The sequence below is a fragment of the Coccidioides posadasii genome, chromosome 2 (assembly GCF_018416015.2).
Source record: "Coccidioides posadasii str. Silveira chromosome 2, complete sequence".
In the NCBI taxonomy this organism is placed as follows: Eukaryota; Fungi; Ascomycota; class Eurotiomycetes; order Onygenales; family Onygenaceae; genus Coccidioides; species Coccidioides posadasii.
Window position 1 is genome coordinate 6,031,884 of NC_089408.1, and position 24,753 is coordinate 6,056,636.

Genomic DNA, 24,753 nt, shown 5'->3' on the forward strand with positions numbered 1-24,753 from the left:
TGAACAAAAGTGGCATATGAGGTAATTCGGCCCTCTTTATTGGCTATTCAATTCCATCTTAACGCCTTTGTATTCACTTTCTATTCCTTCATCATATTCCTCTTCATTGCTCAGAGCTAAGCCAAGCGGCTTTCTCTCCCTCCAATCCTGATTCGATTCATAAAGAGTGGAGACTCCCTTTACATCAATCAGGTGTAGCCATTGGACTCAAACGTCCACCTGAGTATGTCCACCCTCCAGGCGAATCAGGCGAGTATTTCCGGGTGTCGTCACGAGCAGTTGATGCTACGAAGCGGCCAAAAAAAAACACCGGATCGTCCGTTGACATCTGACAGGCCTACAAGCCACCTTGTGGCTCATAGACTAGTCTGTATTTGGTTTAGCCATCGATCTTCATACGTAATCAATTGTGTTAAACTAAACTGCTTGAGGACAGAAGTGGCTTTAATGGGTGGATCAGGCTTGGCATTCCGGAGCTTCTCAAAAAAATTACTCCGTACAGCGTTGAAAGATGCTCGGCATTGTGAGCGCTGAAGTTGCGGGTTCCTTGCCGTAGTTACTGCGTACTGGCGTCCGTAATTCCGCGTAACTGTCGATTGCACAATCGATGCAAAGCTACCCAGCTTCAAATTACTCCAACCGGCCTTGACCTCTTATCAACAGCGACTATGCAATAGCTGGACGGAGCATGTCTGACTTGTCACGATCTCTCGCTCGATCCTGGTCATCGACGCTCAAACTCCCCAAGTCAACTTTTCCGGCCCGCATTGCTGCCGCTGAACAGGCAAAATATCTCCAGCGATGCACCGATGACTTGTATGCCTGGCAGCGTCGCCAGCGACCCGCGGATTCCGCTCAATTCGTGCTCCACGATGGCCCACCCTACGCGAACGGCGATTTACATATCGGACATGCGCTGAATAAAATATTGAAGGACATTATCTGCAGAGTTCAGCTGGCAAAGGGCAAGAGGGTGGAATACATTCCAGGCTGGGATTGCCATGGTTTGCCCATCGAATTGAAAGCCCTGAATTCCAAAAATCAGGTGGGGAAGGACTTGGGCCCGGCTAATATCCGCGCGATTGCACGACAATTGGCCGAGGAGACGGTAGTGAAGCAGATGAAGGGCTTCCGAGAGTGGGGAGTCATGGGCGATTGGGAAAACCACTGGAAAACAATGGACAAGGAATTTGAAATGAGGCAGTTGGAGGTGTTCCTTGAGATGGTGGATAAGGGGCTGATTTATCGGAGGTATAAGCCCGTTTATTGGTCTCCTTCGACAGGAACAGCGTTGGCGGAGGCGGAGTTAGAATATCGCGATGATCATGTGTCGCATGCTGCCCTTGTGAAATTTCCGCTTGCGACCATGCCGACGGAAATAAGAGAGCACCCCCTGGCTTCTGGAGATGAGATATATGCGGTCATTTGGACGACAACACCCTGGACACTACCAGCGAATGCAGCGATTGCTGTCAGCAAGGACCTTAACTACATCATTGTCCAGTCTGAGAGGCATGGAAAGCTCCTGATCGCGGAATCGCGGCGAGAATATGTTGAACACCTCCTTGAAGAAAGCCTCAAAGTACTTATGTCTGTTGCGGGTACCAGCTTGTTATCGAGTACGTATCGGCCACTTTTTAAAGATACAGATGGATCATGTCAGCCAATAATTGCAGGGGACTTCGTCACAGATGAATCTGGCTCTGGTTTGGTCCATTGTGCCCCTGGACATGGTATGGAGGATTACGAAGTGTGTCTAGAACATGGACTTTCAGCCTCAGCTCCTGTCGATGGAGAGGGCCGGTTCACTGATGCCGCCATGCCTTCCAGCCCTTCCATGCTGAGTGGTAAACACGTTTTAAATGAAGGCAACAAAGCTGTCGTCAAATATCTGGAAGAGGAGGGCCGACTGCTTCACAAGCATAAATACAAACATAAATATCCGTACGATTGGCGCTCCAAGCTGCCAGTTATCATTCGCGCGACAGAGCAATGGTTTGCTGATGTGGGAGACATCCGTCAGCAAGCGGTTAGTGCTCTACTGAATGTTCGTTTTGTCCCTCAGTCTGGTAAGGCTAGATTGGAGGCTTTTGTGAAGAACAGAAGTGAGTGGTGTATCTCCAGGCAGCGAGCTTGGGGAGTTCCTATTCCCGCCCTTTACCATAGGGGAACTGGTGAAGCTGTTTTAACGAGAGAAAGCGTCACTCATATTATGGATGTCATCAAACAGCGAGGGATTGATGCTTGGTGGACAGATAATGAACACGATATTGCTTGGATACCGCCTTCTCTTCGTGATCCCGCTGGCCCGGGTTACGCTAGAGGAACAGATACTATGGACGTATGGTTTGACAGCGGGACGAGCTGGACCCAGATGAAAGAGAACGATGGCGTTGAATCTACCAGATCTGATATGTACCTTGAAGGGACAGATCAGCATCGTGGATGGTTCCAATCAAGCTTGTTGACACATATTGCGCATCAGTTGGCGAAGGGTTCAAAAGGTCACTTTAAGGCACCATTTAAGACCCTTGTCACCCATGGATTCACTCTCGACCATGCAGGCCGTAAAATGAGCAAGTCCATTGGAAATATCGTTCATCCGCACGAAATCATGAATGGAACCCTTCTTCCCCCGTTGAAAATTAAGAAGGCCAAAGGTGCCAAGGAGAAGCCAACTGCACCGGTTTACGATGCTCTTGGACCAGATGCTTTGCGATTATGGGTTGCTGGGAGCGACTACACAAAAGATGTGGTTATCGGGCAACCAATACTCAAGGCTACCAACGGAAGTCTTCACAAATATCGAGTGACCTTCAGACTCATTCTTGGTGCGCTTCAAGACTTTGATCCGAAGAATCAAATTCCGTATGAATCCCTACGTGCAACCGACAAAATTGCTTTATCGCAATTGCGATCCCTTGTCCTCGCTTGCCAGGAAGCATTCTCAAATCTAGAGTTTTTCAAGGCAGTGACTGCCATTAACCGTTGGGCCAATGCCGACTTTTCTGCTTTCTACATTGAGTCGATAAAAGACCGGTTATATGCAGACTCGACCGACGGTCTAAGCAGACGAGCAGCGCAAACCACCATTTTCCACATATACTCACATCTTCAAAGCATTCTAGGACCGCTTGTCCCGCTCCTTGTCGAAGAGTCATGGGAACACACCCCTGATGTTATCAAGTCCGCTGTCGACCACCCTCTCCGCCGTATTATGGTTCCCCCCGATCCAAAATGGGGAAATTTGTTCCTAGAAAAGAGCTATCCAGCAATAGCGGCTGCCAATGCGGCCGTAAAAATGATGCAGGAAACTGCCCGAGTTAAAAAACAAATGGGCTCTTCTCTTCAATCGTATGTCCATCTGAACGTCCCCGACTCCGTTAGCGTGTTCCAGGAACTTGGCACTGCCGAGTTAGCCGACTTTTTTGTTGTGTCTTCTGTTACCTTGGGAAGCGGTAGTGAAGTGCCGCACGAAGTGGAAAACGCAGAATGGAGCTACGAAGGGCAGTTCGAATTACCCAGTGGCGAGATGGGAAAGGCGTGGATATATACCCCTGTGGAAGGAAAGTGTGCAAGATGTTGGAGGTACCTTGTTCCTGAGTCGATGGCGGAAGATGCGCTATGTCAGAGATGTGAAGATGTTGTTCACGAATTGGAGCCGAATAGTAGTGAGGCTTCGAATACCTCAGAAGCCTCAGAGGCTGCGAGCAGTTTCTCTCGTTGATGCACTGTATACATGTATTTTGAGAGTAGATATTGGATGATATCCCCATACGATGTACGATAGATCGATTTAGGCCATATTGGAGCACATCATCTCTTTATTTACACCGTGCGGGCATTGCTCTTCGATGGATTATGACGATCCAACTGATATCAACAGCCAAGAGACCTTGGCGGAGCAGCGAAGTTTGGTCCACAACCGTTGGTAACCTGCATCTTGTCCAACAACGCCAATGGTGATTGTTATGTCACTGCTCAACTCAGCCCTAACAGTCAACCGACGAGGAGTTTTCGCCTCCTCTACGGTGAAGTACCAATCACGCTTCCAATTCTAATCTCAAGCTTCAATTGTTTGCTGGTTGACCTTTTTGTACCTCTTTCGTCAGCCAAGCCACCGGAGTTAAGCCTGAAGGTCTTCCAACAATTCCAGGGTTTCAAGAAAGCCAACCGTCTCTCTTCACCGTGCCCGATTGGACTGAAGCATGCGAGTTGGCAAACCGATGACGACTTACTTCCTGGGGGGCGTTGGGCCAGCTCTGCAAGAGGGGCAGCTGGTTTCGCCATCTGCGCGTGTTTATGTATATATGCTAGGTTGAGCGCCATTCTTCAGTGAGTTATCTGGAGAACGGAGTGCGTGAGAAAGTGCGTCGCGTTTTCGACAGGCTTCTGGATAGAATATTTCTTTAGCTGTCATTTGGATCTACTTGTTATCCGCTAGATCTGATTCAAGCCTCTTTTTCAATTTCGACTCTGTTCAAAACATGTTCAAGGCCCCTGGAATGATGGATGATCCGCATATTCCTACACTTGGAAAGCCTCCTATCTTTCAGGAGCTTGGAAATACAGGACGAAGAGCACTATGGTATGTGTTATGAGAGATGATCGCTGAGCCCTAGAGCTATACTCACTGATTGACGGTAGGGTCGTGGCAATCTTAATGCTCGTCTCCTCTTTGATCTTCTATATTCTGGGTGCCAGAGTAGTAGTGGTAAGTAGGAAAGGACACAGACCCGTGATTCCGGCATCAGTCGGAAGGCTAATATCATTCAGCAAAAACGGCTTTTCCATGTCCTAACATCCCTCGTAACAACCATCTCCTTCCTTGCCTATTTCGCTATGGCCACGGGAGAGGGTATTGGCTATAATGTTGCTAGCATTCGCCAGGAACACAAGAATGCGCCTGCCACAGTGGAGGAAGTCTACCGCCAGGTCTTCTGGGTTCGCTGGCTCAACTGGGGCCTAACGTTTACTATTATCCTTATCAACTTGGCCCTGTTGGCGGGGATGAATGGAGCTAGCCTTCTCATTTCGGTCGCTGCTAATATTACCATGTTCGTTACTGGGCTAATCAGTGTCTTTAGCGAACATGGTACAAGATGGGCGTGGTTCACGATTTCATGCTTGTCATATCTCACTGTCGTATATCATACTGGATTCCATGGACGCAGGGCAACATTGGCAAAGGACAATCAGACCAGGGCGTTTTACTCCTCGATTGCGGGATACTTCCTCGTTCTGCTCCTAATCTATCCAATGTAAGTTGTTCCCTTTTCTTTAACAATTTTATGCTGTACTAACCTGGCAATTTTGATCAGCATATGGGCTGCATCATCCAATACACGCCGGATGAGCGTCGACGCCGAGATTATCATCTATGCGATCCTTGATATTTTGTCACAGGGAGTGTTCGGATACTGGCTCCTTGTTTCCCATGATAGCATGCAGTCCATGTAAGCTTTGCACTGACATTTTAAAATATTCAGGAATGCTAACCCCTGATATAGCACTCTTAGTATTGATGGCTTCTGGTCCAACGGAATTGGCAACGAAGGAACGATCAGAGTTGGTGACAACGAGGGGGCATAATCAAAGCACCACTTTTGTCTGTCAGGCTTGGTCGCATTTCCATTCTTCGGGGCCCGGCCTGTAAAATTAACTTTGACCACACGACAGGATGGAGATATAAATCCGTGAATACTAGGGGAAGGACGAGATGATTTGATGCAGTTTTGAGTTGAAAGTTATTTTCGGTATGACCATTTTTTGTACGCAATCCGTGTGGGCCTTGGCTGGGGCCTACGAGATCTTAACTTGTTTAAAAGGATATCTGGACTCTTGGACTGCCTTTGTCGCCTGTGTGCGAATGGTTATTGTTCGAACCCCTTATAATCGAGGCATTTCCTTGATGGATTAGTTCCTTATTGGATTGCCTGATATGTATGATATTGGAAAGGCTTGCATGTCTTGTTGATTTACTACAAGGCTGTAATTATGAATCAACCTGTTATAATAGCGATGTCAATATTAAAAGTTGTTACTCTGTAAAGGGTGTGAAAATTCTTCTCAAGGGTTTACAGCTTGACGACCGAAGCCGACTCTGCAAAGTTCGGGCCGACTCTCCTTAACATTGTTGTGCACGTGATCCTCACCTTGCCGAGCCGAAACGGAAATTAAGTCGGTCCACACGTCAATAGCTTTATTCTCCTCGTATCTCGAAATTCAGTCTTAGAGCCGAGTTCACTCGGAACAATGGTGAGATAGTCTATCCGTTGCTAAGCCAATGCTTCAATTATTTTTGGATTGATACTTCTGGCCAGCTTGCGCTAACTCACACAAGCTTGGGGACCTCCTTGGGCAGATCTATGAATTGAGAGTTTGTGGGCACAAAGCTTACCTGGGTTTGGCACAGCGCGTCCTGCTCTCCATTCAATGAAAGAAAGTACACACCTTTCACCGTACGAAGCACGCTGGTCTCTATGTAGTTAGTCTCCAGCTGACCAGAGGATTGAGAGCGAGTTAGGGCGCCTGAATTGAAAGGTATTTGTGGTTCTTGTTTAGCGGGCTAGTTAGCCTTGAGACATGGCCACTCCACCATTTCAGTCAGAATCTTAGCAAAAACCTCGCCAGAAAACATAGGACACCTCAGCACACATAACCTTCTGGGGGAGGCAATGGGTAGCCTGTTGACAGGCTCTTCCATCACAGTTTATTGAACCATGGGCGCCTGATGCATTCAATGGTCTTGTTCAGAACAGAAGTGGCAACCCTGAAGGTAGATATGTCAATTAAGCATCTCGACCCACTTCAGTTGAACTTGCTGCCCGTTTTCTGTTTTCCAACATACCTTGCTTCTAGCTCTGGTTCCCCTATTCCAATTATAAAAGGAGATATGAGCTAAGATTATGTTAGTATCCCTAACCTTTTCTAACCTCACATGTAGGTGAGTATTGTCAAGACTGGTACTTTGACACTGAATCTCTCTCACTTATCTGAATCTCTGAGTGTTGATTTGCAAATGACTAGACTTTCTTGCACCTATAACAGCCCCAAAGATTTCACCTGAACTGCTTATAGAGAGAGATCCCTGGTTCCAATAAGCTCTAAAGTGTTATTCAAGCTTCTTCAGACACTGTTGAACAACCTCTACCAACCGACACGTGCGTGATTATCTGTCCATGCAGATAGCAAGGCCAAGAAGGAAATGTTTCAGGATGCGCCAAAAAGGCACCCTCCATGCCCTTGGAATCATCAATAGTGATCAGTGCAAAAGCCAGATGTATAGACAGCAGGCACACAGAATCGCTCCATATATTTTTGACATTTTGAGCGAAGGTAATGTTCTCTACAGATGACAGCATGTAGAAGGAAAAATAATACAAAAGGGGGGCAAAAAGAGACAAAAAGAAGAGATTCTTGAATTCTCACAGATGGAGAGAGAGAAGTTGATTTGGTGATCAGGACCAAATGGCAACCAAGGTGAGCTGAAGTGCTCATGTTCTGAATGCAATGGATGCAATGGTAGCCATGTCTTATCCCTAGCTACCCCAGATATGGCTTCATCCCACAAGTCTCTTATCATGATTCTTGCGTCGGTTTGAGGGTTCCCCGACAACTACATGTCACACTTGCAAGCATCCACCCTTATGGGTCTCCCTCCTGTGCTGCTATGTTAGTTAGTGATCTGTCATCCCATGACGCATGTTGTACTGACAGGACGGCACCACTTGGCGCCGCTGTTGTTTTCTGGATATTCGGATGGAACGACTCCTGGTGGTCGGGTACAAGTCGCTCCTAGTTCGTCCTCGCCAGGATACGCATGGAAAAGAGGGCTGCCTTGATTTGGGGATTGCTTTGTTTGATTGGTGCAATCCTGATTCCTTATCTCTTGTGTCGGCACACTTTCATCCTATGCGATCATCATCATCCGCTACCAGGGCTTTCCGGTTAGCCATGGAGGGTCGCGAGCTCTTGTTTGGTTGGAAGGAAGTTCCAGAAATGAAGATTCCATGGCCAGGTTGTGGAAAAGCTCTGGTCGTCAGCTTGCTGGAGCCACTGATACCCTATCTGTGGACCAAATCCCATATTGCCATGTTCGTGGCGTTGTCGATCTGAACAAGCCCAGGCTGGGGAATTGTTCCTCTTGCTCCAGAAGCATCCAGTATAGCCCATGGATTTTTTATTCAAGGTAACCTCTTACATGTTGATGGCTTTCTCTTCGCTGATCGAGCCTTAAACCAATACAGTAGTCCTGGATTAGAAATGCTCCGCTTGTTTTCCATCCTGCATCTCAGGATCCATTGTTGCCCAGGTTACAGATGTTAAGAATGCAGGCTAAATGAAGGCCTCAAATCCTATATCACTACCTCTGCCTATTCTAGTCATGGCCCAGAGAGCACAGGGATATTGACTTCGCTTCACAAGAGGAAGACAGGGAGATGCTTTCCAATATTTCTGCAGCCTAATCTATTGCTCTCTACGGTCCAAACAGCATTCCATTGAACCCCTCTGGGAGAGGTGACATCCGCATAGTCACGGACAGAAAGACAAGTTTATACAAGGCATGCCAAAGACCCCCAATCCAGGATTCCTGCAGAGCAATCTGCAACCAGATAACAGTGAATAGTGATATTCATGGTCAGAGGGCTAAATGCCCTTCCTATTGATGGAAAGGGGGAACAACATTCCGGAAATTTCGCAGCCCTACCCCCAGCAGCAAAACACGTCTGCTTGCAATTGGCCTCAAGTTTGGACATCTGGACATGACATGGCTTTCTGAATGATTTCCCGGCCTGATCTAACTAAAGTCAGGCCATTGCCAAGGAGATATCTTAACTGACAAAGGTTGCGGGCGATACATTTCACTTATCATGGGGAGGCAGGTGCTCCCTGATTTTGATATCTAACACGATTTTCGTGAAGTTATATAAAGGTGCCCTTCTCGCCCACAACCAGATAGGAAGTTTTTCAAGCCACACTTCAGTTGATCTCTTGAGCTCAAATCTCTCTTCCCACGCGTCTGTTAAGACTTCTTTCTGACCGCAAGCGTGGAGTTCCTCTCCATCTTCACCGCGACTGCTCTGTTCATGGTTGGCACCATGGCCATCCCTACTGATCAAGGTGATGATGTGTGAATTCCACTCCCCAGATCTTCCTGTCAAATTCGTGATGACCTCAAAGTCTCTGAAAACATCCCCGAGTATGGCTTCACTTTCTGTGGCTACTGCGAAGACCTTGAGGGCGACATTCCTCGTCTCAATCCACATAATGGATTTGTCGTTGAACCATTATTGGGCGAGTGCTGTCATTTTGGTATGCCAGACTATTGCAAGGGTCCTGTCAGCCCCTATAACTGCCCGAGATTTGTGCGTACATATCCAAACCTATACACCAACGAAGTTGAAATCACTTACCTGACTTGAGTAATACTAATGTGGCTTTATAGCACGATACCCCTGTGAAGAAGTCGTCCTAAATAGACCGCCTCACTGCCACAGTTACATCGCACACAGAAATTTGAGTGGTGTGCGTGTGAGAGAGAGAAGGGGGATAATGTCAGCTACAGATAGAGGTGACTGGGAGCTTGGGAAGGCGTCTTGTTGCTGGAATACCTTTTAAAGGACACTCATTTTATTGTAAGTACTCTTTGACAAAGCCTTGGATTGGTGGCGGGCCTATCTAACTAGCTGACAATCCTGACAATTTGACTACTATTATTTATTCTCACTTAACATTTTTGTTTGTCTCTCTGGTAGAATGCATTTAGCTGCACCTCCTGAAATATAGGGGAAACAGTGTGAAAGCTAGAATTGACTGATCATTGAACAGATGTTCCCCCACTCAGAATCAAGTAACTACTGATGAATGAATTTTTTCAGCTAATAGAGTATGCTTGGGTTAAGGAACAGCTGATCCTTGACCTTTCCCCTCAAAGATATTGCATCTTGCTGTCAATCTGACCATGTCTTAGGATACTTTCTCGACCTTAAAAATCTACATATCTCACCTACAACTCGTCATGTTATGGCATTTAGATGACCTGTTCAGATGGCAATATATGGAATATCAAATGTATGCCTCACTCCTCTTTCTAGGGATCCCCCGTGCAAGAAGGCTTGTAGAGCTCATGGAACATAGGAAGGCAACAACTTTCAAAGAGAATGGAACAGTGTTGGGTCTTCCAGATCTAGACACTCTAAAAAAAGTGATGGTGGTCCCAGAATGTGTTAACAATCACATAGCAGCCTAATCTGTGCGACTGACTCGGATTACAGGGGATAACATTCAATAAGCATACAGTTATTGTGAAACGTACAAGGAATGTTGGTGATTTACAGCCTTGCTGCCAGTGTTTACTGTGAGTTTAGATTCCCTATGTTATTCTAAACTACTGCAAGTGAAGCATCAAGAATCATAGTAGTCTCAAAAGTGAGTACTTGCTCAAAAAGGTTCTCGGGGTAGCTTTTGCTTATAAGCTAAAAGCAATGAGCAGCTGCAAATCGAATCGGAAGATGCACCCTCGGCTTCGATGTTCTTCAAGCTATCAAGAGAACTTCTCGACATGATCTACACTTTCGCCATTCCCAAAGGAAAATGGTGTATTAAAGGTATTAGCATACTTAAATATGAAATAGTTTGTGACTTCGCATAAATACTACTGCCGCTCTTCACTGAATAGCTGGTCAGGGTCCTACTCTAGCAGCACTGCAATGGAATACCAACAATGAGCTGCGCCCCCACATCGTATTTCCTGAGCTCGAAATCACTGGCTGACAACTCGCTTCAACTGGGCGTTGGCTCCCTAAATTCATCGACCATCGTCCCATCCTTCCCTATAGAAAGAAGCCGGATAGGCTTCCATATCTACGAACATTGCGCTACGGTAAATCGTCCTTTCGGTATGGGAATCGCTGGGTCGTTCGATGTCTTAATTCGGGCAAGTCTGAGCGGACAAATCACATATTAGCACTATGGAAGCTCAATTTAGGCGGAAGAGGAATATAAGGAGAAGCAAATAAACCGAGGAACGGCATACTTTTCCACAAGAATTGCAGGTCTTCGAATCACCTGAAATGCCGGCACCGCAAGCAGGGCAGCTGCTGTGGCCTTGGTTGATGGTAAGTTGACTGTTTGTGGCCATTGCTGGAGGAGCTTGTTGAATAGTAGGTTTTATTATTGGGTAAATTTAATAAGTGGTATTAGTGTTCCAAGCGACAGCTATGCGAATGTATGACGGATGTTGGAGATTCCGCGCGGGAGGCCTTATATATGAGGGGCTCAAAGTGCGGGGTATTTATTCAACCGCTAATCAGCTGCTCAGCTGCCAACTGCTCACAGCACCCGTAGCGTCGAGTTTCTCCTCGTGTCCATCATCGATGGGATTGGTCACCAATAATATTATTTGTTTGTATCAAGGCAACTTCCATCAAGCTGCTGGAAGACGATAAAACGACTGGACAAAATCATGCCTTATCTAGGCCCACATTGGTCTTTCAGGCGGTGAGCTTGCTTAAGGAATCCTCTCTGGTGAAAGGATCATCTTTTTTGCACTTGGGGGAGCCTGGCCAAGAGAGGCTCCGAGGCAGGGTTAATCGATCAAAAGAACTTCAGGGACCATACCAACAGCGACACGGGTCAGTTCACATCAAAAGGAGTAAATCACGGGAATTTCAAACATGTCAGCCGACGTCCACTCTGTAGTAGGCTAGATAGGATTGGGCATCGAAGTCGGAGTTTCACAAGCTCTTCCAATGTAAGCCTAGATCCAGCAAGCCTAGAGATTTTTTTTTTGGTCCCCTTTTTCATTTGCTAGCTGAAGTGACGGATACACACACGGCTCTCATTGAGCTCACTGGCCCCGCTTGGGTCCCTGAGAAAGTACACCAATACGGAGTGTTAAGGTGTCTGAAGAAAAGGATTCAGCAGGCTGGGACTGTATATCCATTTATCGACGGGATGTCTTTGCGGAGCCCTTTGCAAGCTCGTGCGCATCAAATAAAAACAGATTATGGAGTACCCCAGACGGAGTACATATGTTGGAACAAAAGATCTGTATTCAAGTGATCTTGTAGCGTAAAAAGGTGATCAGAGAATCAAGTCAATATCGATTCCTATTTGCTTAACTATTGGAACTTCCTCAGAGCACAGCCTGGATGACTCACTCTTTGATGTTAAACAGCATTGCAAGTGACATGCTGTGCGCGTGGGATGCTCTTAGTTTGAGTGTTTCATTTATGTTTTATTTTTACGGAATACGGAGTACTCCGTACGGGGTACCTCTTTTTCTTTTTTTTGTAGGACTGCTCGTTGCCTGGGCGAGCACCCCTGCCACAAGCACAGGGCGCGGCCGGTCGCCCCGCAGGCTCTAGGCGTCACAGGGCAACCGGAGCGGGGCAACATGACCATCAACGGGCATCATCATTCATCGCCGTAAAGTGGCGTGTGCATAAACAACCCTCAATTCATCCAAGCTATAAAACACGATCTGTACCTCGCCTTCTCTCTGTACACCGTATTTATAGAAATTATCGCCGTAAGGGGCAATCTACTTCATCATAACTGCCAGTAACCCCTGTCGTATTTTCGCTCCGAACGTCCTCTATATCGAGCTGCCGCACCATGACTGACTCCCCGCTTGTCGACGAGTCTCCTATTTCGCCGACCCTAGAGCGGCGCAACTCGCTGGAGAAATATCTCCAGCGCCGTCCGAACCCCCAGGAGCTCAAGGACAGACATATCCTGCTGGACACAAACGCTGCACCGTACGTCAGCCGTTCGTACTGCACAGAAGTAGCCCCTTTACAAACAAAAGCGGCACCTGAATGCTAAGCACATCCCCTGTATGGGACCCGAATATTTAGATCGCTCCAAGCTGCACAGCACGAACTCGCTCGCCATCGCGCCATGGACAGCCTCAAGCGGCATCTAGAAAAGAGACCGGATAGAGATACTCTTATCGAACGTGCGCCCACCGCCACCACCACCCTAGTCATCCTAGATGACTTAGTACATACATAACATATATCTTATGCACTGCTAATAACGCCCTTTGTAGGCAACATCCTTCCATCCTCCACCGCCGCTCCGGCCCTGCAGGCCCATGCCAAAGAATTGGAAAGACATATGGTGGCGGACTCGTTGGAGCACAAGATCCAAAACCGGCCAAAGCCAGAGGACTTGATTAAATCCGGGATTTTGGATGAGGACGAGGATCCGAGGAAGGTGTGATGAGGTGCAAGTGTTTGAATTAACTGGTGTCAATTGGCTCTTGTATGTGTTGGGGCGTTCTTTTTGGAGGATTCTTTTTGACCCTGGTAATGGTTTCGCTACGGAAACAGAATATATGGCAATGGGGATAGGTTGAGATGACTTTGGTTCATGCTTCTGCGATAATTATTATTATGGATTGATGACCTGAAGGAATTAGACGATATTCGACATGTGGATCTGATATCATTTTCGGCCCATTACATTAACATTCATAGGACATCCATAGCAGTCCTCCGTAAGAATATCGTAAAACCAGCCAACCCAGAACACTCGCCCACCGACAGCCCAATTATCAATAACTCTCCACCGGCGCCGAACTCGACGAGAGATCCGGCATCCAACCCTGAGGCCGCTCTTTCCCGCGAACCAGCAAACCGTATGCAGCCTTCTCAACCTTCTCCACGCTCGCCTGCATAACTTCCATCTTCTTACTCAAATCCTTCATCAAGGAATGATTTCGCGGAACATTCAGCTTCTCAAACATCGCCCGCAGCTCCCGTAGATCAACCATGATTCCTTCCACCGACGTACCCGACCCGCACACATCACTCGGCCCATCAACATTTGCACTCGCCAACGTATCCCGCGGACGGGTCCCTCCCATGCTCATCGCCGTGATGGCAAATCTCATCAGTTCTCCCGTCAAATCAAACAATCCCAACACATAATCCGACTCCGTAACCAGAATCTCTGGCGGCAGAGAACTTCTTACTTCCTCGAGGGTGATTAGTCGCTGCTTTTCGATATAGTGTTGGAAGGAGAGGGCTTCGATGTATTCCTGCACCCCCCAGGTTGTCTGGTGTTGGTATCGCCAGGCATTGAGGCCGGAGACATCAGCGGCTATGGATTTGAAAAGGGTGTCAATCTGAGAGAAACGGTCGGCATTTTCCTTGGCGATGGATTTTGGGATTGGAGTGTTTAGGTTTCGAATTCTGGGGAGAGTGCGTCAATAACTGGCTCTGCTTTGGACGAAAGGTATGGGTGTATTTCGTCGCTTGGCGCGATCGGGATTTCTACCTGTGTAAGGAGAAGATGCTACATTTAAATGATCAGTAACTCCGTAGCTAGATTTAATCAGTAAATTTCGGACTACGTACATCTTCTTGCTCAATGCCGTGACGTCGCGCGACACCTTGATGATTCGCTCCCGGCGGTCGTGGTGCTCATCCAACTCGTTCCGGAAGTACATAAACAAGGATTGAACCGGAGAGGTTTGTTCAGTATCCGCCATATCTTTGTCGTTCTGTGGTCTCTGGATCAAATTCCCTTCCCACGACCGCTTGTTGCCTGCCATCGTTGTAAGCACGACGGGCTGCCGGGTCGTAGCTGTGTGGTTTGGGAAGGTCGCCAGCCGTTCGTCATGCCAAGATAGAGACTGGTGAGTTATTAACTACGGAGTACGGAGTACTCCCGTACTCCATACGGAGTAGTTACCTTGGCGTTCCAACAAGCCAGTTCGTCAGGCAGGACACAGATCACCCGGACCTCTTATGTAAGCCAGCGTGGACCTCGAAAAGGTCACGTGATGTTTATTAAGCAGAGCGCACCTCTTGAAAACAAGTCACGTAAGATTTTTTTCTTACCCTTACCAAGCATTTCCCAAGCAGTCCCCCCCGGCCCTTTTTGGCGAAGATGGCTCATTTACGCGATAATGTGAGTAGATTTAGCTGTTAAATGTGTTATTTTGATGGAATCTGATGAAAATTGATTAAAAAATGATTGAATTGATAGGCCTACTACCAATGGTATCTTGAGGGTGTTGCCAGTGGAGACATTGTCCTGCCTGAGTACACAACAGTGAGTAACACAAGCATTTGCTAATCAGTTACCAATCAGTTAATAGCTGATTATACAGATGCTGGGGTCTGTTGTTCTGCACTATGGGGTCTTCTGCCGGGTAAAGGACTGCTGTAAGGCAAAGGTAGGTTATTCCATAATTGGTTGGCAAGCGGCTACTAATCGGTTGTCAATTGATTAGAAACCGTTTTCTAATCAATTGACAATCAATTCCCAATCAATTAATGTATGTGAAGAAAACTGTAAATAATTTGAAAATTTAAACAGCAGAGGTACACGTATGGTATTTATAGTACTTAAGGTTCGACCTCTTTAGTCAGCATCACGTGACCTTTACGAGGTCCATTGATCTTTGCGCTCCGGCTGATGCGCCGTCCGCCGTCGGGATCTATTTATCCGAAAGTCACGTGATTTACCCGGAGCCGGAGAAAGGAAATTGCGGGAGGCGTCATGGATCGCAGATTGGATAAGCACTTCAGCATAACCGACGACGAGGAGGGCGGAGTCGTCCTCCGGGGAGTTCAAGGGAGTGGAGGCAGAGAAGAAAAGGCGGTAACTCAGGGCTAATAATGAGTCAAGTTCATCATCGTAGTCGAGCAGCATATTATCCGCGCCCATGCTCCGGACCCAAGCAAAATCCCAAGACCTTGTCGATTGGGTCTAAAATCAGGATGGCTTGGTGCTAGTGTAGTTAGTTAGTATTATTTCATTATCACGCAGCGGCATGGAGGGAGGATGAAGGGCTGCTGGAAGGCTTGACTAGTGGCGACAACCTTGGCTACTTCCATGAGGCCGCTTTGTGGTTAGCTCTTTCGCAATCCTTTCAAGCACTTTAAAGTCTATGGATACTACTCCCTTCACCCCGGCGCCTTGCCCATCTTCGTCCCTGTTAATCACTCCGCCCAGAGCGGTCGAGTCCTGATCGCATCCATGTTCCATATTTTCGAAGGATTCGAGAATCCCGATAAGGCCCGGAGTCAGAGCCGCGAGGGCCGTGGCAAGAGCGGAAAAAGATCCTCGACGGTGCGTGCCTGCGAACAATGTCGACGCCGCAAGATTCGCTGCGATGGAGAGCAGCCGTGCGAGGCGTGCCAGTGGTATAAAAAGACTGATCTGTGTCATTACTCGGATCCTCGCCCGTCCAGAAGGTATCCACTTCCTGTTTTCATTCGTTCATTCTCGCTGAAGTCTTGGTACGGCGATCATAACCACCGGGGAATGTCATGCTCTTGGGTATTTCTCCAACCCCTCTTCTGTAATAATTGATTTTCTTTTTGACCTTGATCGTGGTCTCCTGTGACTCGTCGCTACCGGCTGCTCTCCACCATGTCCTGATATAGATCACTCAATATCAATAGGCATGTCGAAAAGCTATCTTCCACCGTCGAGGAGTATCGAGTCGTGTTTGAGAAACTCTTTCCGTCCATTCCTTTGCAATCTCTCTCCAACCTCCCCCGCGAACGCCTTCTAGAGCTGGCCTCGAGAACCCAACCGCAGTCCGAAATTCTTCCTGTTCCCGTGTCCAAGCCCCCACCGTCTGTCGATAACCATGTCCTCCCTCTCCCCCCAGAAGATGAAAACCTGGAATCCCTCCAGACAATGCCCGATGATTCCACCGAGAGTCGTACATGCCGGAGCCCAGATCTCGTCGCCGCTGTGTCCGACGATGTCAACGCGTTGTCCTTATCAACAAAACGGCCCTCAACATACTTGGGGATATCTTCGGTGAATGCTGTTATGCGGGTAATAATGTGGATTGATCCCGAGAGCTCTCAGCATTTCTCCAGGGCTCCCGATCCGCAACCCCTCCCAAAACGGGAGAAGCAACCTCTCCCGGATAACTGCTCTTGGTCCTTGCAGCCCCCACCTTCCACGGCTGGGCATCTGGAAGTAAATCCCATGGAACTTACCAACGCGTACTTCGCATACTTCCACTCCTTCGCTCCATTGCTGGATGAGCACTTATTCCGCGAAACTGTCCTGGTTCGTAAAAGGTCCGATCCGCGTTGGCTAGCACTCCAAAATATTGTTTTTGCACTTGGAAGTATTGCTGCATACACGGCCGATGATACATCCCACGAGTCCTACTATCTAAAAGCTAGACACTATTTGAGTTTGGATACCCTTGGGAATCCGCATTTAGAGACCATCCAGACCCTTGCCTTAATGGGAGGCCATTACTTACATTATATGAGCCAACCCAACCTTGCACATTCTCTTATGGCAGTTGCTCTGCGTATGGCCACTGTTCTAGGTCTGCATAAAGAATTCATTGGAAATCAGGAAGCTGCTAGTCAAAACAGCCAAAGAAAATTCTCTGTCGATTTACGAAGAAGGATCTGGTGGTCTCTCTTCTGCCTTGACACTTGGGGCTATATGACGTTGGGTAGACCAAGTATGGGACGGTGGGGCCCTGGAATTACAGCCAAACTCCCACATAACCATGGAAACAAGGTATATGGATCTTCTTTGTTTGCAGGACTGGTCTCGATTCTGACGAAATGTGCTAGGAACTTGCCTTTTATGCGCTTTCCTTAGTAGAAAACACTCGGTTTTGCAAAATAGCTACTCAGGTGGGAGACGCTCTTGCAGCTTCTCCGATTGTCAGCTATCAAGAAATGGTCAGTCTCGATAATCAGTTGGTCGAATGGTATGACAATCTTCCTCCGCTCCTAAAGGATCATGAACCCAGTGCAGATCCGGTTTCTACAACGCGAACCGTGATGCGATGGCGGTATCAAAGCCAGCGTATTCTTCTTCATCGTCCTGTCTTGCTAAGCTACGCGATGCGTCGTATCCCCTATGTTGCACTCAGAACAGAAGAGAGATATGCTATTGAAAGATGCAGGATGGTCGCTAATGAAACAATTCGGGATGTCGCTTCAACTACTCGCTTGAACCAAATGACAGGATGGAATGCTGTTTGGCTCCTCTTCCAAGCCACACTAGTTCCGCTCCTTGGGCTTTTTATTGCTGATGGAACCGCCACCCATGCGCACGCAACGTCGGATAGCTGCAGAAACCAAGTTGAAACGGCGATTGTTGCCCTTGAGCGCTTGGAGAACTGGAGTCCAACTGCCAAGAGAACGTTGGAGGTAGTCTCTCGAATCCTAGAAACTAGCCAGCGACCACGCCACACCAGCGTCGGCAGCTGTACATCTGGAAGCGACACCCACACAGCCGGCATGAGTGATCAGTCTGCCACCGCTTCATCGGAAACATCAAACACCGCGCCTTCTATTCACACTATGGACCAAACAGCCGTCCTTAGCAATGCTGCGTTCCCTAGTTACCAGAATATTGCACCATATATACAGCCATCACCGCAGCAAATGTTGGATTATATTACATGGGGGGATAATAACATCTGGTCGAGCGTCCAAGAGGATTTTTATACTCAACAACCCCCCGCTGTGGGGATGTTTGGCCAGGGTCAACAGTACCTTAAGCCTCTTGATCATGAACCTCCCGCGGTTGGAGAAAGGGCTGGAGTGTATGATAACGGATTAGAGACTCCGAATATTGTACGGTTTTAGTTAAGCGGTATATAATATGTGGCTGCCGTCGAGCTACAAGCTGAGAAATGATTCATTCCGTGATATCTTGTAAAAGGCGATAGATTTTGACTTCAGTCAAAATTCAGTGTAGTCACGCTATGCGATGACGGATGCTATGTATACTCTCAATATTCTGACATCTCACGTAGTGGATAGCTGGCAGTGAATACTGGACACCCAAAGGACAGCCTGCATAACTTTGTCGTCATCAGTGCATTCTCTGTATTGTGTACTTACGTGGTTAGCCCCTGAGGAAAAGGGTGATCCCCTTCGGTGTGCTTAGTCATCCACCAAACACAACGACGTTCCAACTTCCAAGCCAACAGATCAAGTTCGCATTGTACATTGTTCAATTGCACGGTTCTCGCTTATCTTTGATTCAGTCCTTCTCATACATTTACCCTGGTTTTACTGGGTATGATGTCCAGTCAGAGCTGACCCTGTGATTTGTTGTCGCAGCACCTTGAGACCTCTGTTACGATCCATCGCTCGGGAGCAATAGAGAGACAACAGCAACTAGAAACTTTTCATGGTTTGAGGGACGTTTCCTGTTCGGTTGAGAGGCCATCATAAATTTGAGACATTATATCTGGAGAAGGCGGTTGCTGTCATGGCATCATCTTCGTCATTTTTTGCCTCCCCATCTCGGGTGTTCACTGCCGCAATCATACTGCGCGTAGCCCTGTTGTTCTACGGGCTCTATCAAGACGCCCATTCTGCCATGAAATACACAGATATCGATTACTACGTCTTCACCGACGCTGCCAGGTTTGTGTTAAGAGGCAAATCGCCGTATGACAGAGCTACGTACAGGTATACGCCGTTGCTCGCGTGGTTGCTTATGCCAACTGCATGGGCGGGATCTGGACCGCTGGGTAGCCTATGGTTCTCGTTTGGCAAGGCATTATTTGCATTTGCGGATATTGTAGCGGGCTGGTTGATCGTCCAGGTGTTGATTATGAAGAATCAGCAAGCCATGGATGTGACGCGGGCATTAAAGTACGCCAGTATATGGTTGCTGAATCCTATGGTGGCGACGATCAGTACAAGGGGCAGCTCGGAAGGCCTGTTGGGAGTGATGGTTATCGCACTGCTGTGGGCGGTTTTGCAAAGGAGAATAATCCTAGCAGGATGTCTGCTTGGATTGGGAGTGCATTTTAAGATTTATCCGTTCATTTATGGGCCGGCAATTATCTGGTATCTGGATAACCCAGAGCAGTCTGAAAGGGTGAACAAAGATTCAAGCAAAAACCCTAACTTGATTGCCTGGGATTTGCGGTTCGCTACTGTTGAACGAATTACCCTCACGTTGGTGGCTTTGGGCGTGTTTACAGCATTGAATGTCGCGATGTATATGATTTACGGGTTCCCATTTTTGCAACATACGTTTTTACACCATCTCACTCGCGTGGACCACCGGCACAACTTTTCGCCATACAACATGTTGCTGTATCTATCATCTTCAAACACCGCCAAGGGCATTCCCGGGAATAATTTCGAGTCGCTCGCATTCATTCCACAACTCAGTCTGTCTGCTATTCTGATTCCGCTTGTGCTGGCAAAGAAGGACCTTGCTGGAAGCATGCTTGCCCAAACGTTTGCATTCGTTGCGTTCAACAAAGTGTGCACTAGCCAGGTAGGCTCTATTTTGTTCTCTCATCCAATGGCTGTGAGAGAAGATTCCGCTGATTTTAATTGAAAAAAAAAGTATTTCCTGTGGTACATTATATTCCTACCGCTATACCTCCCATATTCTTCGTTGATAGCACATCCTATCCTCGGAGCTACTTCTGCAGCACTCTGGACTGCCGCGCAGGTATGTGATGAGAGCTAATTCCAGTGTCTGATGTTGTGAAGCACAAACTCACTCTCCAATCCTAGGCTCTTTGGCTTCAGCAAGGGTTCAGGTTGGAATTTTTGGGTATATCCACATTTATGCCGGGTTTGTTTGTCTCCTGCCTGGTATTTTTCACTATTAATGTATGGATCCTCGGCATCATTGTGTCTGATGTGGGGATGTATCGTCCCTCCATTAACCGTGAAACCAAGGCCAGCACCAAAATCACAAAAGAGGGATTAATGGAAACCACTGTCATAGAATAGATAGCAGTGGTGCATAATTCCTGTGATGGTGCGCGTGGTCCTAGTCCAATTGAAAGGGTGCTCTACCTTCTTAGGTTATAGTCAATTCCCTGTTTCCATCAGAATAAAACTTCCCTCCAGCTTTATCTTGTATACTGTGCCGAGGTTGTGCTTGGCCTTCTGAATCTGTATGAAATTGATTCAGACTCCATGTTGCCAGTCTGCTGTTGTGCAGGAGTTCTTAACAGCATTTGAAAGTCTAGTCTTTAGGTCTTTACAGTCTGGGGTCGTTCGGATGCAAGTCTTGCGGCAACTGGCGGCTGTCTCCGGGTGGTTCAAATTGTGATGGAGCTTTTTACAAGTGGTTGGAAGCTGGGACTTACTTGCTGTACCTATCTACCCTATTCGCACGGGGAAGGAAAGGATCTTGAATGTGTGAAGTAGTTGTCAGCGCCTCCCTCACCTGTCGCGACCTGCTGAACTCTTTCGGCATTTGTGGAGGGGCCGGACAATATGTACAGTACATTGTAGCCTGTGCCACTCCTATAGCCCAAGATGCTGGCAAACCACTATCTCTGTTGTATCTTGAAGAGATATGCAGGTTCACCTGTCTCGAAATAAGTAAGAGTGTAGGGATTGGATTGTCGAAGGCACGATTTCATACCGATCGGGAAAATAATAAGAAAGAAGATTGGTTTTGTGTGGCAGATCATCCGGCAGGGACCCAATAGACCATGACCTTGCGTGGCATGCTCAGCAGCATCCCCATTTTCCTCCGAACCCAACTGCAAAAACACCACGCTTGACCGAGAAAATTTTTGCTCTTCATGTGAAGAAATGAGAAAACACCAAAAAAGGAAATATTGATAAGAGTGAGATTCGAACTCACGCAGGGTTTCCCCTACCAGGACCTTAACCTGGCGCCTTGGACCGCTCGGCCATCTTACCGTTCAGTTTGTTCTTGGCTTTCCGAAGCTTATCACAATTAAACGCCTGGCACGTAACCCCTGAAAGGCGCGTGGTTGGGGTGGCGCCCTGTTCCGGAACCCCAGACCCCTGCAGCCAGGTTTAATTGAACATTCAACCCTTGCTTCAACCGCCCGGCGCACTTACGGGGGATGTTGTTCAAAAGCATTGTACCGTTGAGCAAAGACTGCCTGGCATTTCTCGGAGCGATGTGGGTGTAAGGTAGGGGAACATCTGCGGGATAGGCTAATGGAATAATGTCTGCTGGTGCGGCTTGTCGACTCCTTTCGGCCAGCCTATCCTGCACGTCCGATTAATGTCGTCGAGTGATCACGACAGTGCTAATATTCGGTCTGGCGAGATGAGTTATAATGATGTCAGCCAATCAGCAGTCACGGTCGCCATGTGCCACTATTGGGCGGCAGGATAGCAGCTGGGCAGCAGAATCTGGCCGCCAAGCCTCCCCTCACAGCCTTCTCAGCATCATCGTTGACCGTCACATCATCATCGTCACTTCACCACACCCCCTTTCTCCGCGTCCTCGTCATTGACTGGTGCCGATTTTGACTCGCTCACTTGTCCTGTGAAATCTGCATTTTTGGCGGCCCCTTTGTTTCTTTCGCTGTCCTTTCTCCAGCTCTCTGCCTCTTCATTTCCCCGTTTGTCTTCTTTTGTCTCGCACCCGCCTGGTCGTCAAGATACCCCAGCACGTTCCTCGTTAAAATTGGCATACGAGTCTCTGCTTGCCGCACTTTCACATCATCTCCCATACCCGCTAATTTCCTGATTAACCAGACTTTGCTCCTTTTTGTCTTAAAGGGTGTAGTGTAAGTCCTGACCGCGGGACAGAGAGCTGCGGTTGATGCTCTGCCCGAAATGAATATTCCAAATTTTATTCTCAATCAGGAAATTGATCGTGAGAGCTCGGGCCATCTGCTAATAGTCGATGGAAACAGCTAGGAATATCACAGATTCTCTTGCTTCCTGCGATACCGATTGTTTGCCTTCGGTGACCTTTCCATATATGCGCAACGCACTAGCAAGGCTGAAATGATGCTCTCCGCCGTCCCGCCCTCTCATTTGATCACCATCGACCCTCTTTCCAAACCCCCTCCCTCTCTTCCTTCTACCCCTACACCGCTTGACCACCATCCCTCAAAGCCATGCACCACATTTCAATCATCTCAGTCGTTTGAAATATCGTCAAATTCTTTTGCTTCACAACCTATTTCAGTCGAGTTGGAGATGTCGGACCTGCAGCACACACCGCTACAGTTTGAAGACTTGCCGACCGAGATCCATGAAGCCGTCTTGGATCATTTGTTTGGCGTGAGGGGCGCTGCGCTCGCCTCGGTTACTCCGGCATCATCCACTGCGTCTAGCTGGAGCAAGACCCTACGACACCCGCGAAGAAAGGCTCTATCTGACCTTGCCTTGGTTTCTCGTTCTTGGAGGCCTCTTGTACAAGAACGAATATATCGACACAGTCAGTGCTTTTTAGTTGATAATCTCGTGGTGTTTCACTTTCGCAAACTGACTCCGTCTAGTTCAAGTCAAAGGTACAACCGATGGCCTTCAGGAAAGCGCTGAGTGGTTCAGCTCCCACCCACATCTCGGCCCCTACGTTCGCCATATTGAGATTTGGGTTCCTGTCTGGGGGGACCGACTGCCCAGACCACATGCCTTGCAGCCAGGCCGCCGAGAAATCAATGCTGGAGAAAGTCTAACGCCCGCTGACTCTATTGCATTGCTGCAGAGCGTTACTGATGGGATAGAACATGGTCGTACAAATCACAATTTCAGGTTCGCCAATCGCAATGCCACCCTACAGCAGATCTTCTATCATGTCGCATGCTTCTTTCCCGACGCCAAGATGCTCACGTTGGAAGGTGGTCATTGCAAGAAGCCTCCAATGATCAAGCACTTCTGCAGTGATTCGACATATGAGCAACGTTTGGAGGTCCTACCCAATATTCAAACATTTATCATGAGAGGTGCATGGAATATCATGCGAGAATATGACCATTGGTGCAACATTGTTTCTGCCCTACCTAATATACGCGAATGGAACTGCACTTATGCCAAACCGAAACGAGAGGCGCAAGCCACAATATCGAAAATTCTGACAACCTTCCCGCGAGGACTCAGCCGACTAAATATCAGTCTTGAGGGATTTTGCAGCAAGACCAATTCCCAGGCTCGATGGTTGGGCGCGTGCCAGGTGGAGCGCCATCTGTGCCGGCTCCTTGGAGATATTGTCCCTCAGCTTGAATCACTGACCTTCACGGGGAAGGTTTGCTCCACTTTATTTAACGTTGCACGGGCTGCCACGATAAAAAGCGAGAGAAGATCAAGGCTGAAAGCGATCGATTTGGTTGTAAAAGCTTGTTGTTGCGAGCAATCCAAGTTGGAGGGTAACCTCAAATTTGCCCTTGACCATTCTGGAATCACCAATATGACATTTATCAATTCTTTTGAGAATTTGATCATTGCCGCCGCCAAGTCCCTCGATTCTCTAACCGCCATACAGTTCATGAGAATCCGGTACATTGACCTCGACTCAATATGGGGACTCCTCAATCCGTACTACCAGTTGGTTGGTAACACCTGTACAGGATTATGGAGCGAGGAGATTTTGGAAACCCTTCACGCGACTCGTCCGATGATCCAGTTTGAAGTTTTAGATGATGGGATCCTCCCCGAGTACGGCATCAATTCACATACGGGAACGGGAGCATTTCCCCGAAGTAGACCTCGCAGTATGAAAGCGAGCGCATACGAGTTCATTGCTGATAAATCAAAGTCTTAGAAAAACCAGCCTACCCATCTAGATACCGCTATACGTTTTCTGGCCCCCCCCTTTTCATATGCATTTTCCCTTTCCGTCTTCTGATCCAACCTTGATTTTACCCTAATATACCACTCTGTTGTACTGATTAGCGAGCCATCTCTTTTCGATCTCTTTCACTTCGCCTTTCTCCATTTCGGCGTGGATTCACTGAAAGCATTGAACTGTGTAATAGCTGCAAAAAAAGAAATCGGAGGAAATTTGAATCAAAAAATTATTTTTTGAAGATAT

The 24,753-nt window shown here is 47.7% G+C and overlaps 10 protein-coding genes and 1 non-coding gene across 12 annotated transcripts; 6 read left to right on the plus strand and 5 right to left on the minus strand.

Moving 5' to 3' along the window:
• Nucleotides 1–534: 534 nt before the first annotated feature.
• On the plus strand, nt 535–3,804 carry ISM1 (isoleucine-tRNA ligase). The gene has a single exon (XM_003065191.2). It carries the CDS (start codon nt 689–691, stop codon nt 3,725–3,727), a length of 3,039 nt encoding a protein of 1,012 aa, XP_003065237.2. The 5' UTR covers nt 535–688; the 3' UTR covers nt 3,728–3,804.
• A 431-nt stretch (nt 3,805–4,235) lies between these two features.
• On the plus strand, nt 4,236–6,051 carry D8B26_004398 (uncharacterized protein). Of its 2 annotated transcripts, XM_066124464.1 has the most exons (6): nt 4,236–4,588; nt 4,648–4,714; nt 4,777–5,261; nt 5,322–5,456; nt 5,511–5,608; nt 5,680–6,051. In XM_066124464.1, the coding sequence occupies exons 1-5, from the start codon at nt 4,488–4,490 to the stop codon at nt 5,590–5,592; spliced, it is 870 nt and encodes a 289-aa protein (XP_065980545.1). In that variant the 5' UTR covers nt 4,236–4,487; the 3' UTR covers nt 5,593–5,608; nt 5,680–6,051. The 2 variants fall into 2 exon arrangements, with proteins under 2 accessions (XP_065980545.1, XP_003065238.2); XM_003065192.2 differs by having other exon boundaries at nt 5,511–6,051.
• Nucleotides 6,052–8,864: 2,813 nt separating this feature from the next.
• D8B26_004399 (uncharacterized protein) lies at nt 8,865–9,269 on the minus strand (the record flags this gene model as incomplete). Its single annotated transcript, XM_066124465.1, has 1 exon — nt 8,865–9,269. One exon carries the CDS (start codon nt 9,267–9,269, stop codon nt 8,865–8,867), a length of 405 nt encoding a protein of 134 aa, XP_065980546.1.
• Nucleotides 9,270–12,449: 3,180 nt separating this feature from the next.
• D8B26_004400 (uncharacterized protein) lies at nt 12,450–13,230 on the plus strand (the record flags this gene model as incomplete). Its single annotated transcript, XM_003065193.2, has 3 exons — nt 12,450–12,764; nt 12,864–12,964; nt 13,058–13,230. Exons 1-3 carry the CDS (start codon nt 12,622–12,624, stop codon nt 13,228–13,230), a joined length of 417 nt encoding a protein of 138 aa, XP_003065239.1. The 5' UTR covers nt 12,450–12,621.
• A 334-nt stretch (nt 13,231–13,564) lies between these two features.
• Nucleotides 13,565–14,593, minus strand: D8B26_004401 (uncharacterized protein; the record flags this gene model as incomplete). The annotated part of the gene is made up of 3 exons (XM_003065194.2): nt 14,370–14,593; nt 14,290–14,307; nt 13,565–14,204 (listed from the first exon to the last, which is right to left on the minus strand). The coding sequence occupies exons 1-3, from the start codon at nt 14,564–14,566 to the stop codon at nt 13,565–13,567; spliced, it is 855 nt and encodes a 284-aa protein (XP_003065240.1). The 5' UTR covers nt 14,567–14,593.
• An 809-nt stretch (nt 14,594–15,402) lies between these two features.
• Nucleotides 15,403–15,687, minus strand: D8B26_004402 (uncharacterized protein; the record flags this gene model as incomplete). The annotated part of the gene is made up of 1 exon (XM_066124466.1): nt 15,403–15,687. One exon carries the CDS (start codon nt 15,685–15,687, stop codon nt 15,403–15,405), a length of 285 nt encoding a protein of 94 aa, XP_065980547.1.
• Nucleotides 15,688–15,788: 101 nt separating this feature from the next.
• D8B26_004403 (uncharacterized protein) lies at nt 15,789–18,605 on the plus strand (the record flags this gene model as incomplete). The annotated part of the gene is made up of 3 exons (XM_066124467.1): nt 15,789–16,217; nt 16,428–17,523; nt 17,580–18,605. Exons 1-3 carry the CDS (start codon nt 16,000–16,002, stop codon nt 18,603–18,605), a joined length of 2,340 nt encoding a protein of 779 aa, XP_065980548.1. The 5' UTR covers nt 15,789–15,999.
• Nucleotides 18,606–19,077: 472 nt separating this feature from the next.
• On the plus strand, nt 19,078–21,161 carry GPI14 (GPI mannosyltransferase 1). The gene has a single exon (XM_066124468.1). It carries the CDS (start codon nt 19,237–19,239, stop codon nt 20,323–20,325), a length of 1,089 nt encoding a protein of 362 aa, XP_065980549.1. The 5' UTR covers nt 19,078–19,236; the 3' UTR covers nt 20,326–21,161.
• A 411-nt stretch (nt 21,162–21,572) lies between these two features.
• Nucleotides 21,573–21,656, minus strand: D8B26_004405. Its single transcript has one exon. It is a non-coding gene; the product is annotated as a tRNA-Leu (tRNA).
• A 539-nt stretch (nt 21,657–22,195) lies between these two features.
• On the plus strand, nt 22,196–24,724 carry D8B26_004407 (uncharacterized protein). The gene is made up of 2 exons (XM_003065197.2): nt 22,196–23,160; nt 23,222–24,724. Exons 1-2 carry the CDS (start codon nt 22,725–22,727, stop codon nt 24,481–24,483), a joined length of 1,698 nt encoding a protein of 565 aa, XP_003065243.1. The 5' UTR covers nt 22,196–22,724; the 3' UTR covers nt 24,484–24,724.
• On the minus strand, nt 22,247–22,607 carry D8B26_004406 (uncharacterized protein; the record flags this gene model as incomplete). The annotated part of the gene is made up of 2 exons (XM_066124469.1): nt 22,247–22,449; nt 22,514–22,607. The coding sequence occupies 2 exons, from the start codon at nt 22,605–22,607 to the stop codon at nt 22,247–22,249; spliced, it is 297 nt and encodes a 98-aa protein (XP_065980550.1).
• Nucleotides 24,725–24,753: the final 29 nt, after the last annotated feature.